The sequence below is a fragment of the Mus caroli genome, chromosome 1 (genome assembly GCF_900094665.2).
Source record: "Mus caroli chromosome 1, CAROLI_EIJ_v1.1, whole genome shotgun sequence".
NCBI lineage: Eukaryota > Metazoa > Chordata > Mammalia > Rodentia > Muridae > Mus > Mus caroli.
The window spans coordinates 99,410,996-99,429,358 of NC_034570.1; the positions used below are offsets into that span (position 1 = coordinate 99,410,996).

At 44.9% G+C, this 18,363-nt stretch overlaps 1 protein-coding gene across 1 annotated transcript in view; it reads right to left on the reverse strand.

Moving 5' to 3' along the window:
• Kdsr (3-ketodihydrosphingosine reductase) overlaps window positions 1–16,187 on the reverse strand; it is a 33,767-nt gene extending 17,580 nt beyond the window's left edge. The window contains exons 1-5 of the mRNA XM_021159111.1: window positions 15,994–16,187; window positions 11,619–11,708; window positions 9,195–9,251; window positions 3,509–3,574; window positions 3,227–3,322 (exon numbers count right to left, since the gene is read on the reverse strand). Coding sequence (XP_021014770.1) covers window positions 3,227–3,322; window positions 3,509–3,574; window positions 9,195–9,251; window positions 11,619–11,708; window positions 15,994–16,101 — 417 coding nt within the window. The 5' untranslated portion in view covers window positions 16,102–16,187. The remainder of the gene's footprint in view (window positions 1–3,226; window positions 3,323–3,508; window positions 3,575–9,194; window positions 9,252–11,618; window positions 11,709–15,993) is intronic.
• Between the last annotated feature and the right edge of the window lie 2,176 nt (window positions 16,188–18,363).

Here is an 18,363-nt window from a genome sequence, read left to right on the forward strand (position 1 = left end):
TCCCTCCCTCCCTCCCTCCCTCCTTCCCTCCTCCCTTGCCTGTGGGCCAGGACATTGAGCTCTCAGCTACTGCTCTAGCATTATGCCTGTCTGCTTCCCACTATTATGATAATGGACTGAGCCTCTGAACCTGTAAGCAAGCTCCAATTAAATGCTTTCCTTTATAAGAGTTGCATTGGTCAGTGTCTCTTCACAGCAATAGAATAGCAACTAAAAAAATAAATAAATAAAAATAAAAAAATAAAAAAAGCCCAGGGGACTGGGAGCCAGGGTGCAGCAGATTTGCTGAATATTGTACGGGGAAGTGAACGAATGTAGTAGATACTGACACTCAGGACCTAGCCTCTGGAGACTAGTTTGAAGACAATTCTCAGAGTGACAGCAGTTCCATCTTTGATACAAATGTCAAAATTAGGGCTAGGCATAAGGCTGAGTTAGAAAAGTCCTTTGTGTGCAAGCACATGGACTTGAGTTTGGATCCCCAGCACCACGCAAAAACTCTGCTGGGCATCAGGGCACACACCTCTAACCCAGGCACCGGGAGCAGGAAGGCAGAAACAGGCAGATCCCAGCAGCTTACTGGACAGTCTCAGCCAGTGTAACCAAAATAGTGACATCTAGGTTTAATGAGAGATTCTGCCTCAAAAATAAGGTGGAGGGAGGGAGGGAGAGGGAGAGGGAGAGGGAGAGGGAGAGGGAGAGGGAGAGGGAGAACGAGAACAAACAGCCAACATTAACCTCTGCTCCAACCATGCACATACACAAATGGTCAAAATTAGTGTTCTACTAGAAAAGTATTTACTGTAGGTAACGCATTATAACGATAGTTTATGTGTATAGGGTTTTGCCTTAAAATATTTCTGTGTACCATGTGTGTACAGTGCCCAGAGGCCAGAATGGGGCGCTGGATCTTCTGAACTGGAATTAAAGACAGTTGTAAGATGCTGGCGACTAAACCTGGGTCCTCTGCCAGAGTGGCCAGGACATTTTATCCCTAAGCTATCTTTTTAAGTCCTTATAGGTAATAATTCTTAAAGGGTTATAGGAGAAAGCTTCAAAATATTTCTTCTGGCCTATTAGCTCTAAGCTAGACAAGGACTATACAGAGAATGTGGTACTAGTTAACAGTAGAGCTGTGCCTTCATGCCACTACCCACTCCTGATCTTGTGAGACTTTTCTCAGCTGGCCATTTCCTCAGGTGAAAATGGGGTTAATCTCAGCATTACCTCAGGATGCTTCAGGGATTACATGGGAAAACACAAGCTAAGTACAAGCACAGAACCTGCTGCCCTGCACAGTAAGAACTCAGTATTTGCTGGAAAGTACCCGCAGAGACAGTCCCAGCTTCTCATCCCAGAACTCTTGAAGCCCACGTTCACCCTGAGAACCGGAAGGCCACACAGTGACGGGTTTATATACCGGAAGGCTATTCTCCTTACCCTGAGAAGCTACCCAGCCCCGTCAGAGCATACACGCAACCATGATGACAGTGCGGCAGAATACTAAGAAACTTTAAGGAAAGAGAACTGAAAACACAGGAGTGAGGGGAAAAATTTATGCTATGAGTTTTCAAAAAGTAGAAGACAGGATATGTGCAGATAGTAATTCTTACCACTCTATTTTGTAAAAGCAAAGAAAACTGAAAATATTGTGTTTGGAAGCCAGGATTCTTGCTTGTTTTTTGTTTTTGTTTTCCCCTGGAATGTTTTAATGTCACTGTCTTGTTTTAGCCTTTAAAACTTTGATTTTTATTATGTGCATTTGAGTGTCTTGCATGCATATATGTGTGTGCCTGGTTGGCACTGGATCCTTTGGTACTGGAATTACAGATGTGACCTTTCCGAGTGTTGGGGACTGAACCTCAGTCCTGCAGGAGCAGCAAGCACTGTTAGCCGCTGAGCCATCTCTCCAGCCCCTCATGACACTGCTTTAGTAGTAAGAACTCCAAAAAGGATACGCGAAAGAACAAAACTCCATGCTTACCCCAGTTCTTTTTAGATAACTCAATAAAAAACCAGTAAGGAGTACATTTGTCTATCTGTTTTGGAGATAGAGTTTCATATTGTATCTCATGATGACCTGAAACTCACTTCATAGCTCAGGCTGGCCTCAAACTTAACCTTATTCTCCTGCCTCAGTTTCCCAAGAGCTGGGATTATGCACATGAGCCACTTCATCCAGCTGAGAGCCTCAAGAGACACAACAGAGGGAAAGGAAAAGCAACAACAGTTTAAAGCTGGAGAACACACTACAAGCTGTAACACACTTGGCAAGATATAGAAACCTAAGTGTTGACTGGTGATAGGGAAACTAAAAGACAGGGTTGTGCATCACAACCTCCAAGGGCTCAAATGATACCTGGAGCTTCTGGGCTGGGCTGGGTGGGTAAGAACGGTACAAATATTCAGGGGTGATAAGCAGGCAGTCTCCTCACACAATGGGACTGTTACCAAGTCAGAAAAACAAAGCAGCGGTGTACACTTCAGTGTGAAGGAACCTTTAGGGCATTCAGCATGTGAAAAAGCCAGACACAGGAGGGCACGCTGCACACGACTCTATTATTCAGCAAGACAGACACAGATTAGGGGTAGCCATTGGCTAGAATAGGGGTTTGGGGTAATGAGATATACTGACTAAAGTATAGGGTATTCTTTTGGAGAGATGAAAATGTTTTAGAATTAGATAGTTACACAACATCACAATTTGCTAAGTGCCTCTGAATTATTCACTGTAAAACAAACAATTCTACCAGGTGTAGTGACACTAGGCACGGTGATAGAGACCTGTGATCCCAGTGCTTAGGAAGCTGAGGTAGAAGGCTGGGCCAGCGTGGTGTGCATAGTGACAGGGTGTCTCAGACAAACTTAGACACTCAGGTCCTACCATTCTGCCTTTTACCACCCTCTGATCCTCCTGTAGGCCTTGTGTGTATCTCTGAGTATATGGTGTTGACTACAGCCTGTGAGAAGATAGTTCTGAGACTGGTCCAGCAGTCGCACTTTCTATAAGATAGGAGAGCAGTTTAACTTCAGAGTCCCTATCACCCTGGTGAAAGAGGACACTAAAGACAAGAATGACGTATTGCCAAGGTCAAAACGCCTTGCACTTAAGAGTTCACATCTAATGAACATTTCCTCAGGGTTGAAGTACATTAGTAGCTGAGTTCTTGGCTTGGCAGGCCTGTTTTAAAATAGAAGACATCATCTTGACGCCACTGTGACTCACCTCAAAACTACTAACTTCAAGCTCTTCAAACTTTCCTGACAGAGAGGTGCCTGCACAGTTGACCAGCATGTCCACAGGACCCAGCTTCTCTTGTGCCTGGAGGAATATTCCAGAACATTACATTATCATTCCAAACACTACATCAGAGAATGGAGATTCATCATGCAGAAAGACAAGGTCCATAAAGTCCATGGAACTACTAAGCCTATAGAGAAGAGCTGTCAACTCCTGGCGAGAACCAAGCAGAGTCAGGCAGTGAACTGAAATGGCTCCTCCTCGTACCTGCTTTATGACATTCTCCACTTGGTTATAGTCTTGAGACACATCAACTGAGATACACAGCACCACCTGTTCAAAAGAAGAAAACAGGAGGAATGGGATCAGGACCTGTGAGACAGCTCCTCACCAGGTAAGGGTGATCATCACCTGGGACTCACATGGTGGAAGGACAGAATGACATCTTCGGGTTATTTTAACAACACACATGGTCTTGAACTTCTGTCTAGAATAACTTGGGCTCACAGCTCTCCTCCGGTTTCAGCCTTCCACATACTGAGATTACTAAGATTACAAGCACAGGCCAAAATGTTGGTCTATCAAAACTATTTGTAAAGGTATTTTTTAAAAAAAATAAGACCAAGTCTTTCTAATAATGCAGACCAATTTAGCCACGTATACCTACGAAGTGTTTCATTTCTGACCCCAGGATGGGGGAATGGAGGTACATATTTTACATACCAAAGCAGATCTGGCTTCCAGGTTCTCCTAGCATCCCTCAGTCCCTACCTGGCATACCCTGCCCCAAACCTCCTCTCTTCCCTCTCTGTGTGTGCAGCTTCTCTTTCTCTCTCCCTCCCCTCCTGACCCCCCCCTCCCTTTTCCTTATGGCAACTTCCCTGGCCTTGGTCCTCAGGGCCAGTGAACTCACCCACCTGAGAGCAGCTTCCCAATAAACCAGCTTTTAATCTAATCTAATCTGGCTTAAATTGGCTCATTTCACCGGTGGTGGAAAAATAGCCTATCAGATGTCACTGAACTGGAGTGAAGTTGAGTCCCCAGTTCGAAGGACCTGGTATTTCCTGGCCATCTGGGAACCGATCTGTTCTTCTAGCCCTCTCCACTGAAATACATCATTTCTTCTGATTCTGTGGCTACCCATCCCCAGCTATTTCCTATCTGGGTTTAGGATCCTTGGAGCTTTCTCTGCTGAGTCACAGCTATGTTAGAGTTCGCCCCATCTGAACAAAGACCAGGTCTTTGTTTTGGGGGAACCTTTGATACAGACATGCCCTATCTGAGGTTACTACACTTCTGCATAAACCATTTGATCTCAGACTATGAATTGGGATGGCAATTCAATAGTGTTGGGATCTCCAGTGAACACTGGGATGATGGGTGCCATGGGATCTAAAAAAAAATTTATTCAAATTGATCTGAATTCCCTGTGTCCAGCTTTTTTGAGGCTGTGTTCTCCCACTCTCCCTTCACCACACTGAGCACAGGGCTCCAGGTGCCACCTAGCCCAGTCTTTCTGCCTCCCATCCCTCCCCTCCTCCTTCCTGTGACAGCAGCAGCAGCAGCACTGATTACAACAGTGATGGTGAACTAACAATGTACACACACTGGGTAAACAGCACAACTGGTCACCACCTTGACTTTGGAATAAAGAGGGTTGAATTATGGCTTCACCACCATCTTTAAGGGCATCACTAACGTCATGTTGAGAACTGACGCAGTTAATTATTTAAGCTTTATGTAGCCTCCTGTTTTATGTTTGCGAGGTGTACAGATAACTAGAAACAGACATAGATCGACTAAAGCAGATATGCTTAGTAGGTACCGGCCTCAAACCTGTCAGAGACCTGATGAATATGACATTTAAAATCTTAAACTTAATGTTTACAATGATAGAGACTCCCAAATCCTAGTAGTGACACCCCCAAGGTCTCCAAGAAGATGCAGACACAACAGGAAAGGACTCCATCTGAATTGTACAGTAACCATTGAAAAAGGCTGCCCTATTGCCTAAGCTGCTGAGGTCTGACCTGAACTGTGTACAAACAGGGACGCCAGACATGTCTCATGTTGGCTAAGTCAAAGCAAGGTCAGTTTCGCAAGTTTCTTCTCCACAGGAAGGCCTTTCAGATTTGTTGGGCCTGGCAGCCTAAGATTAATTCTGCCCTGGACCTGTGTCCTCAACAAAGCCATTGATATAAAAGGAACCTAGTGGTGTAACTGGGTAATGGGTAAGTCTGTCATTCTAATTGTCACATAGGACATTTAGATGTATCATTCTCAGGTTTAAATCAAGTGATCAACCGTCCGTGTCTCATGGTAAATCAGTGGATAGGAAAAGTTTACGTAAGATCTGAGGATATAAAGGCTTCTAAGAAACTGTCTGAAGGTCTAGGAAGGGGTTTTGAAGTGGATAAATGAAGTTGTAAAGGATTTATCTTTTTGTAAACTTAAAAAGATTCTTGTAAGCTTCAGGGAATCCACTCAAATCCACCTTCCACAGCCAAATGGACTCCAGATAAGTACGGTCAATTAACAGCCTGCTTCCTTCCCCACTTGCCCATTCCTGAGGGTGGGATCTATTTCCCTATCCCTGGTCCTGCCCCCACCCCACCGCTTCTCCAATTTCCACGACCATGAGCCTAAGAGTTTCAAATTTTTAACCCTCAGAAAGGTTTTCTCCCTAAACTTTATCTTCTGTCTCCAACATCCAGGTGTTCTCTCAGAATCTGCATCCACAACAGCTCCAAAACAGTTACTCTGCCCCAGCCTCACAGACTGTTTCAACTGGGCCTACACACTCCTAGCCCAGGATGGTCCCACAGCCTGGGCGGCAGTGAGACAACCAGCTCTTCCTGGACTTGCCCCACATTCCAGCATTTTCCCACATTCAAAACTGCACCCCAGTGTCAGCAGGAAGCAGTCATGTATGATTATGGAGTCTCTTACTCTTTTATAAGCAACAAAAGACTGAGATGTTTGGTTCTGGACCCTGGTCAAGAGACTGAGGTGCGTATTTTACACACCACAGCAGACCTGGCCTCTAGGTTCTCCCAGCATCCCTCAGTCCCTACCTGACATACCCTGCCCCCAACCTTGAATTTTTCAACCCAGGGGCTGGGCTGCCACAACTGCTGAGCCTCCAGAGGCTCCTCTCTATATAATCTAGACATTTTGCATGCTCTCTCCCCTTCTCCTTCTCCCGCTCTGGGTGCATGCCCCTTCTCTCTTCCTCCCCTCCCCCACCTCCCCATGGCTACTTCCCTGGCCTCAGTCTTTGGGGCCAGTGAACTCACCCACCAGAGGGAGAGCAGCTTCCCAATAAACTTGCCTTTAATACACTCTAATCTGGCTTAAATGGGGCTCATTTCACTGGCAGTCAAAAAACAGCCTATCACAAAGCAGAATGCCTACATGGGGTGGTGGCAAGAGACATGGTGATGGGTGCCAGAGCAAACAGGCAGGCATCTGGAATGTCTCGTACAAAAATTTGTATTCCCAATGACAACATGTTAAAGCGTTAGTACATTGGCATTATTGGAAGGCAGTGAAACCTTTAAAAGGCAGGGCATAATAAAGAGAATTTAGGTCCCTAAGGTATGCCATTTAAGGACACAGAAGATACTGAGGAAAGTTCCCCAACCCCCGCCCCCATTTCCCAGAGTTGAGCAACTTTGCTTTCCCTTGTTAAAGGCCCCAAAGCAACAGAATCATTTTGATCATGTGCACAAAGAAAAGCTGCCATGACAACAACCATCAATAAACACAAAAATATGGGAGCAAATTAAATAGCTATCAATGACAGAACAGGTAAGTGAAAGTATTTTATACATACAACTACATGATATATATCAATAATAAACTTAAGTGAATGTAGGAAAATGGCATACGCCTATTGTAATCCTGTTAACAAGCTGAGACAGGAGAATCATTTGAGTCCCATGTAGGGGGTTAGTCTGATGTTGCTTGTATTCTAATGTTAATACTGCTAGTTCCTCAAGACCTGGTTTCCCCAGAGAGAAGAGTCCACACATAGACCCAAGTGATGCTATGTGACCTTATCCCCAAGTTATTTCTGATTGGTAAATAAAGATGCTGACAGCCAACAGCTGGGCAGAAGAGACATAGGTGGAGTTTAGGGTTCCAGGGCTTGGGGACTGGAGGAGAACTTTTGATGGGGAGAAGGGCAGGAGAAAGAGAAAGACACCATGGGTTAGGAGTCAAGAAAACAGCTATGAGGCTGGCCAACTGGAGCTAGGAGCAGCCCAGATAAAACACAGTAAGTAATAACTCAGGGTTATCAATAGGAAAGTAGAGTCTAATAGTAGGGAGGACAGATATCTGCCCAGCTCTTGTGTTGTTTAAAGCTTATTATAAATAATAAAAGTGTGTCTTTTATCTGGGAACTGAATGATCAAAGGCAGGGTAGAAACCCCAGGTTTCTATTAAAACTTTCTAAAACAGTCCTGGGATTTGAGTCTAGCTGGACAGCACACCCATAGAAAGAATATTAAAAAAAAAAAAAGAAAGAAAGAAAGAAAGAAAAAAAATAAATAAAATAAAGAAAAGACCACATGAGCTATTTTATTCAGCAACACAGATGAATTTTAAAAATAATATAGATTGAAGAAATAAGGTTGCAGAACACTGCATAAGAATGTCCATCAGGGGCTGGTGAGATGGCTCAGACTGCCCTTCCAAAGGTCAGTTTGAGTTCATCCCAGCAACCACATGGTGGCTCACAACCATCAGTAACAAGATCTTACTCCCTCTTCTGGAGTGTCTGAAGACAGCTAGTGTACTTACATATAATAAATAGATAAATCTTTAAAAAAAAAAAAGAGTGTCCATCAGTCTATCAAATTATACAGGTTATTAGTACTTGGCTAGGAGAGGCAGGGCAGGAATGGGTGTGGCTGCTAATGGCAGTCTGGAGACTTCAGGGTTGGGATGATTTCCAAATTGATTGTGATTATGGTTGCACAACGTTGTGAAAACTCAGGAAGTGGGTGTCTTAAACCTAAGTACATACTGTGCGAGGTCTCATTAAGGCAGTTCAGAAACACAGGAATGATGCCAAAGCTCAAAAAGATACAGAAAACACACAAAAACACACACACACACACACAATTTAGGTGCTAAGATGACTAGCTGGCAAGGTGCTAGCGTAAGGAGGCCCCTGTGTTTAGATCCCAAGCAAGGATAGCTTCAGGCTCACCAAAAGAGTCTATTTCAAAAAAAAAAAAATACTATGGAGAGATTACAGAAGACACCCAATGTCGGTCCGTGGCTTCTCGAGCATGTGCATGTACGTACGTGCATACATATCTGTACTGTTGTACACACGGGTGCACACACATACTCATACAAAATACTATACACACTTCCAGAGATGGTAAAATCTTAAAGAAAAGCAAAGAATGAATGAACACCAACATCAGAGTGGGGTTTAAGGTGGCCTCTGAGAACAGAGGCTGGTACTGAGCCCAAAGGCAGGAGAGAGGGTTCAGAAAGTCCTTTAACTTCCATTCCTTTAGATCAGATGATGGGTCTGTAGTAGTTAACCAGTCATTGAGTTGCACATTAAAATATACATTACATTGTCTGTATCATTTTAGTATCCCAAATCATACAACATCTTTTCAAACACCCTTTTCATCTAAGTCGTTGTGTAAACTGTTTGCACAATTGCCATGAAACCATTTTCTCACACAGAGCTGCTTGGCTATTTTCAGGTATGTGTGATAGTCCATACCTTCTGGTTTCTGTACAGAGACCTGAATTCTAGTCATTTCAAATAATTTCATCTTTTAGAAAGCGGCCTAAAATGTATTTTAATTGGGAAAAACCATAAATGCCTTCAGTGATCCAGTTGCAGTGGAAATAACATCTTTCCTCCCCTTTAAACAACTGTGTATCAGGAAAGAAGATTCGTCCTTCGGCCCCACTTTACCTGTTTGTCGTTAATAGAGTGCTTTTCAATTTCTTTCTTCGCCTGCAGTAGCTTGTCCTAAAAGCAATACAGAAAAAACTATGTCTGTCTGCACTTCTTAAAAAGAAAAGAAAAAGCAACATTTGAACAGACACTGCATTCTATAAATCAGAACCGTGGGTTTGAGGAAGAAAGAGGCAAAACACGTAAGAGCCCAGGTAAGTCACAGCAGGGTTTATTTAAGTCCATTGCAGAGAATGGGAAGAAGAAAGCAAGCTCAAATACCTCTTAGCAGCACTCATGTTGCTGGTCGGCCTGTCCATGCCAACAGACATTTCCATTCCCACCACTGAGCAGGGACACAGCATAAGCACATGACCGACCACAAATGCTCTGGAAGGCTAAAGGCATGAGGCTGACTCCACACCAGGAGGGATTTATTAGATAATATCAGCAGTTTACTCCTCTCAATACAACCTCAAGTAAAAAAATCATTCACCTCTTACAAAGAGGAGAAAGAAAAATCTACATCTGGCTACTTTCAAAAATACATCTCAGACCTACAAACCTACCCAGATAATTGCAAACTTTTCCTATGTCCTCCATTTTGTTTTGCTTATTCTCATAAAAACAGATGCGTTTACAGAACTTTAATTTTTCATAAATTTAAATAAAATTTGAGAACTGTAGAAGAACAAAGAAGGTCCCAGCATGCATGGCACTCTGAGTTCAATCCCTAGAAAGGCTAAAACCAAGCCTGGAGGAACCTAGGTATCTGGCAAGGATATCCTCTGCTACAGAATTCCAGGCTAGCCCATGATACTCGAGACCTTGTCTCAGAGGGGTGGGGGTGGGCCAGTAGGTATCTTCAAAGAACAAGTTGAATTTACAAATATGAACGCCCATGACAAAATAGTACAATGCCATCGCATGATGGGAAATGAATACGAGACTGCAATGAAAAGTTACATGAAAAAACTAAACAACATCTTCAGGCCAGAAAGCTCTCTGGATACTCACTCCAACACGGCCCTGCATGAGTTCCTACTCACTAGCTGTGATGCCAGCCCAAAGCCCAAATATGGCCCTGCAAGTTCCTGCCAGCTGTGACACCAGCCCCCCCACCCCCAATCACTCACTGTCAAATTCTAGCCCTGCTAAAAACTCAAAAGTGGCCTTTTCCTAAATTTGTGCTTCTGTTCATGTACAGTGACTTTAAAGTGTGTACAACCAAGCCATAATTTCTTTTTCTTTTTTCTTTTTTGGTTTTTCAAGACAGGGTTTCTCTGTATAGCCCTGGCTGTCCTGGAACTCACTTTGTAGACCAGGCTGGCCTCGCACTCAGAAATCTGCCTGCCTCTGCCTCCCAAGTGCTGGGATTAAAGGTGTGCACCACCACACCTGGCTGTATAATTTCTTTTAAAAACCAACCAGTACCCCGGAGCTCTTGTCTCTAGCTGCATATGTATCNAAAGATGGCCTAGTCGGCCATCACTGGAAAGAGAGGCCCATTGGACTTGCAAACTTTATATGCCCCAGTACAGGGGAACGCCAGGGCCAAAAAGTGGGAGTGGGTGGGTAGGGGAGTGGAGGGGGGGGAGTGTATTGGGGACTTTTTGGATAGTATTGGAAATGTAAATGAGGAAAATACCTAATTAAAAAAAAACCATTAAGGAAATGATGGATATTTTAACCTAATTCTGGATCATTATTGTTATGTATTTTCTCCAGAGATCCTTTCTATCCTGTCTTCTCCACTAGCCCCTTTTCAACTAACCACTCTGTGTAGACAGTTAACCCCTTAAGCACATCTCATTTCTTTCTCTTCCCTGTCCCTGAATTACAGGGTCTCATAAAAGTCAGGCTAGATTCTCCTTTGCTGTATAGCAGGGGAAGACTTTGAACTTCTGATCCTTCTGCGTCCACCTCCCTAAGGCTAGGGTTCTCATGCACCTCCTTGGAGTACTATGTGGATTTGATTCATTCACCTTGGGTAAGTGCTGAGCCCACTGAGCACACCTCAAGCCCCTCTTCTTTCATTTCATCACTCAACTGAGTATCTATCTGCTCCACAGCAAGCAAGGCAGACCTTTTGACCAAGAAGCCGGGGTCTCTGCTCCAGACCCTGAAGAGGAACAAGGGGCATCTTCAGTCACAGCTTCATGCTCCGAAAGCAATTCTGGCAAGACGGCAGACCCCAATACAATGAAAAACAGACCCCTGATTGCTTACAACAGGAAAAACTACTTTGCTACACATACTGGAAAGAATGAAAACTCTCCTGGGGCATAGGGACTCTGCCAAAGATGCCTTTCATGTCATCAGCAAGTTACAGAGAAAAATGACAGATAAGGCACCTCATTCCCACACGGCTGTGAGCACCAAGACCAGTCTCTTGGACTTCCCGAATTAGTGAGTTTGTCATGAGGAGTCTAGAGCGCTTACCTCATTTCGTGCAACCAGAGTTATAAATGCTCCTTGTTTGTAGCACTCGATAGCAATGCACTTCCCAATGCCACTGGAGCCTCCCGTGACCTACGGAGAACATCAGGAAGACTATCTTAGACCGTCTTAGCACTTGCCATGTCTCCTCTGTACAGAGACTTCTTGAAATATTTGTGTTGGGAGTAGTAAGGGTGTAGCTCAGTGCAGGTGCTTGCCTAGGATTCATGAGGCCCCACGTTGGATCTCCAGTACCGCATAGGGCTATGACATAATTCTGAGTTTTAAATATTCCCCAGGAGCGTGTCTGCAGGGGATGAGGAGGTCAAGGTTGAAGTCGTTCAATCTCACGGACAGTTTCATGGTATTGGCTAGGACTACATGGGGCTGTCTCAGGAACAAAACGTCTCCAAGAACCACAACCTTCTCATACCAGATTTGTCACTTGGAATGCAGTGTAACCATCAAAGATTACACTCTCAGCAGAGCCTCCTAGCCTTGACCGTTTTTGTTTTTTTTTCCCTTCCCCAGTGCTGAGCTATAAACTGTTCATCTAAAATCGTTTCAGGTCACCAAAGGGAACGTGCCCTACAATTTTAGCTAAGAAATAATACATTAGTGCTGCTGACTACAAACACAAAGGAATCTCATTTCCTTCCAGCACATCTATGTAAGTCTAAGTCTATGTAAAAACGTGTTAGAGAGTTAAGGATGTAGGTTGGCGGTAGAGATCTCTCACCTAGCACAGGCATGGGCCTTGGGCTTGATCTTGTATGTATGTATGTGTGTGTGTGTGTGAGAGAGAGAGAGAGAGAATATATGTTGTCAACGTTGAAAACTAAAAGGCTTCACAATACTGTATTTAAAGAGCTCCATCCAGGCCAGGCATAGTAGTGATGGCATACACCTTAATATTAGAACTCAGGAGGCAGAAGCAGGCTATCTGTCTGAATCCTAGCTATTCTAATCCACACAGTAAATTCCAAGCCAGCATGGCTATACAGTGAGACCCTGTATCAAAAGCAAAACAAAAATCGCTCCTGTCAAAACCTAGCCCTTTTCCAGTCAGACATTTGGATTACTTTGAATATTTTATTACTCTAAAGCCATGCAGAAAGAACATCTCCCACACTGTAATGTTCATATCGCCATGAAACCCTCCAAGCATAGATGTGTCTCTCTGTGTTCTTGAGATTATGTCACTTCCCTGTAGTCTCACCTTGGTTCTAATGGAGAGGTTAACTTGGGAGATCATTAACCAGATGTCTACTGAGGATGACTATAGAAGGATATATGTTGCCTTGGCTGAACGTTATCTCTGTGGCTTCTGATATCAGGCTATCTTACGGGCTGCTCTGGTTTCTGAACTTTTACTCTTCATAGTACCTGGCAGAGCCTCTAAAACATTTGCTCACATGCTTTATAATGCTGCCTTAAGCTGTTTCTCTTCCTCGGATCACACATCACCCCACACAGTTCCCCCAAGCCCTATGGGAACCTTTCCTGAACCCATCAGTCAGTCCTCCTGGTTGGTCACCATGTAGTCTGTACTCACTTTGGATGTATCTTGGCTCCCTGGCTGAACTCATGGTTCCTATGGACCAACACCAAGCCAGCCTGTCTCACTCATCACAGACCATACCAGCCCCCTGCACAAGCAGGCACTAAATAAATACTTTCCTCACTTTGCAGAATGTTCTCCTATATCATTTCCATGAAAACAAAAATCCAAAACAAAACAAAACGTCAAAGCTTACAAATAAAAGTCTCCCTATTTCTTGTTCAGTAAGCTGATGGAGGTAGGAATGAGGTTACTGAGACATCTTTTATGCTCCGATGTATTATGTGAACAAAAGCCGGGGGGGTTCAGGAAAGCAAACAGTGTCACTTTCTCACAATGGGAGTGAGACCTGGTTTTCAGATTAACGTGCATTCAAAAGGATCTAGCCAATGCAGCTAAGTCTTGATTGGCATATAAGAATACAGTTAGGCTAATTCTGGAATATGTTCTTCTAAGAACTGGCGTGGGCTTTTCACAATGGCCGAGAAAACGTTAAACGTATACTATATCTAAACAGAGGGCTCAAAGATAACCATTTACTTCCCCTTCCTTGACCACTCCTTGTTACTGATCACTACAAATACCATTTAAACGATACTGTCTCTTTAAGCACAGCATACAGCCTCTACTAAGGGCACCAGCAACTTTCCTGCTGCTTGGAGCACTACTCTCAGTCATCCAAAAGGAGGGACACTGAAACAAACAACCATCTACTGGGTGAGAAAGACCAGCAAAGCTTTGCTGCTGTGATCAGACACCACAGCACCAGCGTATGTTCACTGCTCTAAAAACGAAGAGTTTGGCTCACTCTCCTGATCCCAGATCACAACTAGATCACATTTTACTCTTCAGATATTAAAAAAGGCAGATAGGAGCTGGGCGTGGTAGCGCACGCTTTTAATCCCAGCACTCGGGAGGCAGAGGCAGTCGGATCTCTGAGTTCGAGGCCAGCCTGGTCTACAGAGTGAGTTCTAGGACAGCCAGGGCTACACAGAGAAACCTTGTCTTGAAAAACCAAAAAAAAAAAAAAAAAGGCAGATAGGGACTCCATATGAATAAGTCATGCTATGTTGTTTATACCAGTATACATACATACATGCATAGTGGTAATTATTTTTATTGTATTAAAGCAGGATCCTGGGAGGGCTGGGAAGTGAGTGTTTTGGAGTGCATTATGTAAAGTTCCCAAAGAATCAATAAAAATATGTTGGGAAAAAGAATGCGTCTATTGAAACAGCCCTCACCTCCCCTGTGAAAGAGCCAGGGACTGGGAACACAAGAACAAGTACCAAGGGTAGTTATGAGTACCTTGTAGATGTTGAATTAGTTTTCATTCTGACTTTATTTCTCCCCCCTTGCCCCACTGCTGAGCTATACAAGCACAAGTTGATTCAGCTTTGTGTATGTAGGTACACCTGTGCAGAAGCTAACAGTCAGTGTCTGGCATTTCAGTCACCCTGCACCTTAATTTTTGCGACAAGGCTTCTCCCTGAACCTGAAGATCACTCGTGCGTCTAGGCAAGCTAGCCAGCGCCAGCGAGCTCCAGGGATCCACAGGTTGTGGCCCCAGTGCTGAAGTTAGAGGCATAGGCCCAGTGAGCATGTGGGTGCTAGGGACCCTAACTCTGGGCATGATGCACGGCAAGCACTTTACCAACTGAGCCATTTCCCCATCCCGAAAGTTCAACTGTTTTAGTCACGATTTTGTGGGTGTAAAACTTTAACAACTTGGCATGATTGTAAACTTTGGATTTTTCTTTCTAATAACTCTTCCCACATCATGCATAGCAGCAGCTGGGAATAAATCAGTAATTTTACAAAAGACAAATTAATGGAAACACATGTTGTCATCCACAAATTCTTGTCTGGGATAAATCATACTAAGATAACCACTCTATCCTGTAACAACGCAGTGGGGACTCACTTGGATGCACTCGTGTAAGTCACCTAAGGGCACCAAGGAGATGCGCGCTGCCGGTTTGGGTACTAGCTGTCCTTATTCGCAACTCCTCGCCTCGGGTTTTGGGTCTATATAGGACACCGAGGAGAAATGCCAGAGTTGAGGCTCTGAGCTGTGGGGGCGGGGTGGAGGCATAGCCAAGCCTGCACACAGGAACCTGCGAGCTTCCGGACATTAACAAACCAAACCACTCATATCTCCTTCCATCTTAAGCTTCAAATCAAGCTGGTGAGTTCATCCTTCTGAGGCCAGAAAGGATTGCACTTGAGCAGTACTCAGCAGACCCTGGCTGAGTTCAGAGACAAGCCTGGTGGCCAAACCTGCCAGGCCACCCCTCAGGTGTATCACTTCCTAGAACCCTCTGGGGGCTCTTTGTCACTTGCACATGACACCCTACAGTCTCAGCTGCCTGGGCCAGCCCCAGAGGCCCAGACCCCCTCCTTGCTGTGGGCTCCTTAGGATTCCCTGGCTGTAGCTACTCCCATCCGGTTTGCGCCCTTATCCTGCTAGTCACCGACTGCCGTGTCCTTGGCAAAGTTTCTCAGTCTCTCTGTTGACTCATTGGGGAAACTGAAGATCCAAACAGTAGCAGACAGGGATGCTCCGGGGATCAGCGAGCAGCAGAGCCCCTGAGTCCTGGAAACTCGGCTGGCGCCTTCCCCACGACACTGCCCTGTACCCCGGCGCCTTGGAGGGCGGGTTCCTGAGGTCCGACAGGGCAGGGCAATACCGGGGCTAAGGCAGCAGGTAACCCGCCCCACTCAACCGTTCCTTTCCGGGACCGTGGTCTCGGTGGCCCAAGCCGGCCAAGCAGTCCTAGCAGTCCTGGGCAAGCTCAGCAACAGGAGGCCACTCACCACTACGTGCGCGCCGGGCAGCGCTAGGGGCTTAGGGCTGATGAGCGGCGACACCATGTAGAGGAGCAGCACGAAGGCCACGAGGCCGGCGGCGGCCAACAGCAACATCTCTGCCCGAACGACTACTGGGAGATCACGTGCACCAGCAGCCGGGAGTGTTTGGGTTTGCGAGCGAGGGCGGGACGGCGGCGAAGGGAAGAGGAGGAGCCTGGGCGGGGCGGTCTCCGCTGTCGGACTAGCTCTTGGGCCCGCGCCCCTTCAGCTTCGGGCTGCGGCTGCGCAGGGTGTGCGTGCGTAGGCTCCGGGTACTTGGCCTCCCCGTTGGCCCGCCCGCCAACGTCGTGGGAGGCTTGCAAACGGTGGTTTTTGGATCCACGGATTTTGTTCTGTGCCTAAGTCCTGGTATTCCTCTTTGAAATCACAGATTCCAGTTCGTGTATTTCTGGCACACTCAGAAAATGGTCACCGCTCCCTTTCGCTTTGAGCGTTGACTTGGATTTCTGATAATTGAATTTCGCTGAAAACTGTACATACATCCTGTAACCAAAGCAGATGCAAACGCGGGGGCGCGGGGAGCCACCGTTGCAGAGATTTAATTCCAACATCTGATCCACCGACTTAAAGTAGTTTTAGTGTCTAAACTATCGCCGCAGTCTTTTGTAGCCCTACACAGAAACCCTATAGTCATTAACAGTCACAGTTCAGTTCCTCTTTTTTTTGTTTGTTTTTTCGAGACGGGGTTTCTCTGTATAGCCCTGGCTGTCCTGGAACTCACTTTGTAGACCAGGCTGGCCTCAAACTCAGAAATCCGCCTGCCTGTGCCTCCCTAGTGCGGATTAAACGCTTGCGCCACAACGCCCGGCTCATTTTCTCTTAAATGGTACAGTTATAGGCAATCCACAAAGCTCTCTGGACTTGCCTATTCATACAAGTGGAGTTCTAATAATATGCCCTTTGCAGTGCCTAGCTTCTTTGACTTAGCATACTAAGATTCTTCCATACTGTACCTATCAGTACTTAATTTCTTTTTATTGTTGATAATATCCTAGTGTAGGCTAGATTATTTTTTCACTCAGCACTTTTTGATCAAAACAATAACAAAAGAAAAAAAAAAAAGGCTACTGGATCCAAAAGGAGAGAAGGGCTTTTGTTAAGAAAGCTTTAAGTCCTGTGCTCGATCCCTCTAGCACCACAAAGTAGGTTGTCCTTTGACCTCCACTAGTGTGTCTTGGCGTTCACCAGCACCATCACGCTCACTGAATAAATTTATCTTAAGGTCATGTATGGCCAGCCTCCTTTAAACAAAGCCATTCCTAACCTCCCCAAAGCAAAGAAAGAACGTACTTTCTGGATTAGGATGATATAAAGCCAACATCTAGCCTTTGGCCAAAGCTCACTTGAGCAAAACAAACCTCCAACACTTGGAGGGTTCATTGGGTAGCCTGAGGTTTTAAACTCTCTTCCTCAACATATTTGGCTATCCATAGAGTATTATAATCTCTCAACAAAGAAAAACCTGTGCTATTGTGTCACAGTAAGATATTAAATCCCAAATCCATGCATTTTCACATACAAGCTTTTGTGCGTGCATGCTTTGGCTGTCAATTGCTGGCTCTCAAGCCACTCTGCAACAGCATTTGAAGGGCTCTGCCAAACCATTTCTTAAGTAGTAGCATAACTTTTCACTCAGCTATGTCAACTCCAGACTTTCCAGCCCTCTACTCCAAAACTCTTTTCCTCAGGATTATTAAAACCTTTCCATAGTGGGTTTTGTTTTTTTTTTGTATTTTTCCTTTTTTTTTTTTTTTTTTTTAAGAAATGTTGTTGTGTTTACCAACAGCAAAAGGAATTATCTTTTTCTTCCATTGATCTGTGCCCAGTGTTAGTTAATAGATTCGAGGGAACAATTCCCAGGACTTGTAAAACTAGGTGGAAATTGAAGGGCTCCCAACCCCTCTGGTTGAAGGGAAGTTTGTTGGATGGACTCCTAGCGCTGTCATACTCATGATTATGTTTATCACAGGGAAAGGACACAGATCAGTCCACCAAGAAACAGTGCCTGGGGCAGGCGGGAGGGTTCAAACACAAAGCTACTGTTGTAGTCTCCCATAGACTTGGTGTGCTGCTTTTAAAGCCCCTCTTGAAGTGTCGTTCTTTGAGACGTGGAGTCCAAGGGGGTTCTATGAGCCTAAAGTGGTATCATTCCGACAGGTCATATGATGATGAACTGGACTGTGTAGAGCTGGAATCTAGCATTGAGCCCCAGTCTTTTGACTTTAAATTTTTTTTTTTTTTTTTGGTTTTGCGAGACAGGGTTTCTCTGTGTAGCCCTGGCTGTCCTGGCACTCACTTTGTAGACCAGGCTGGCCT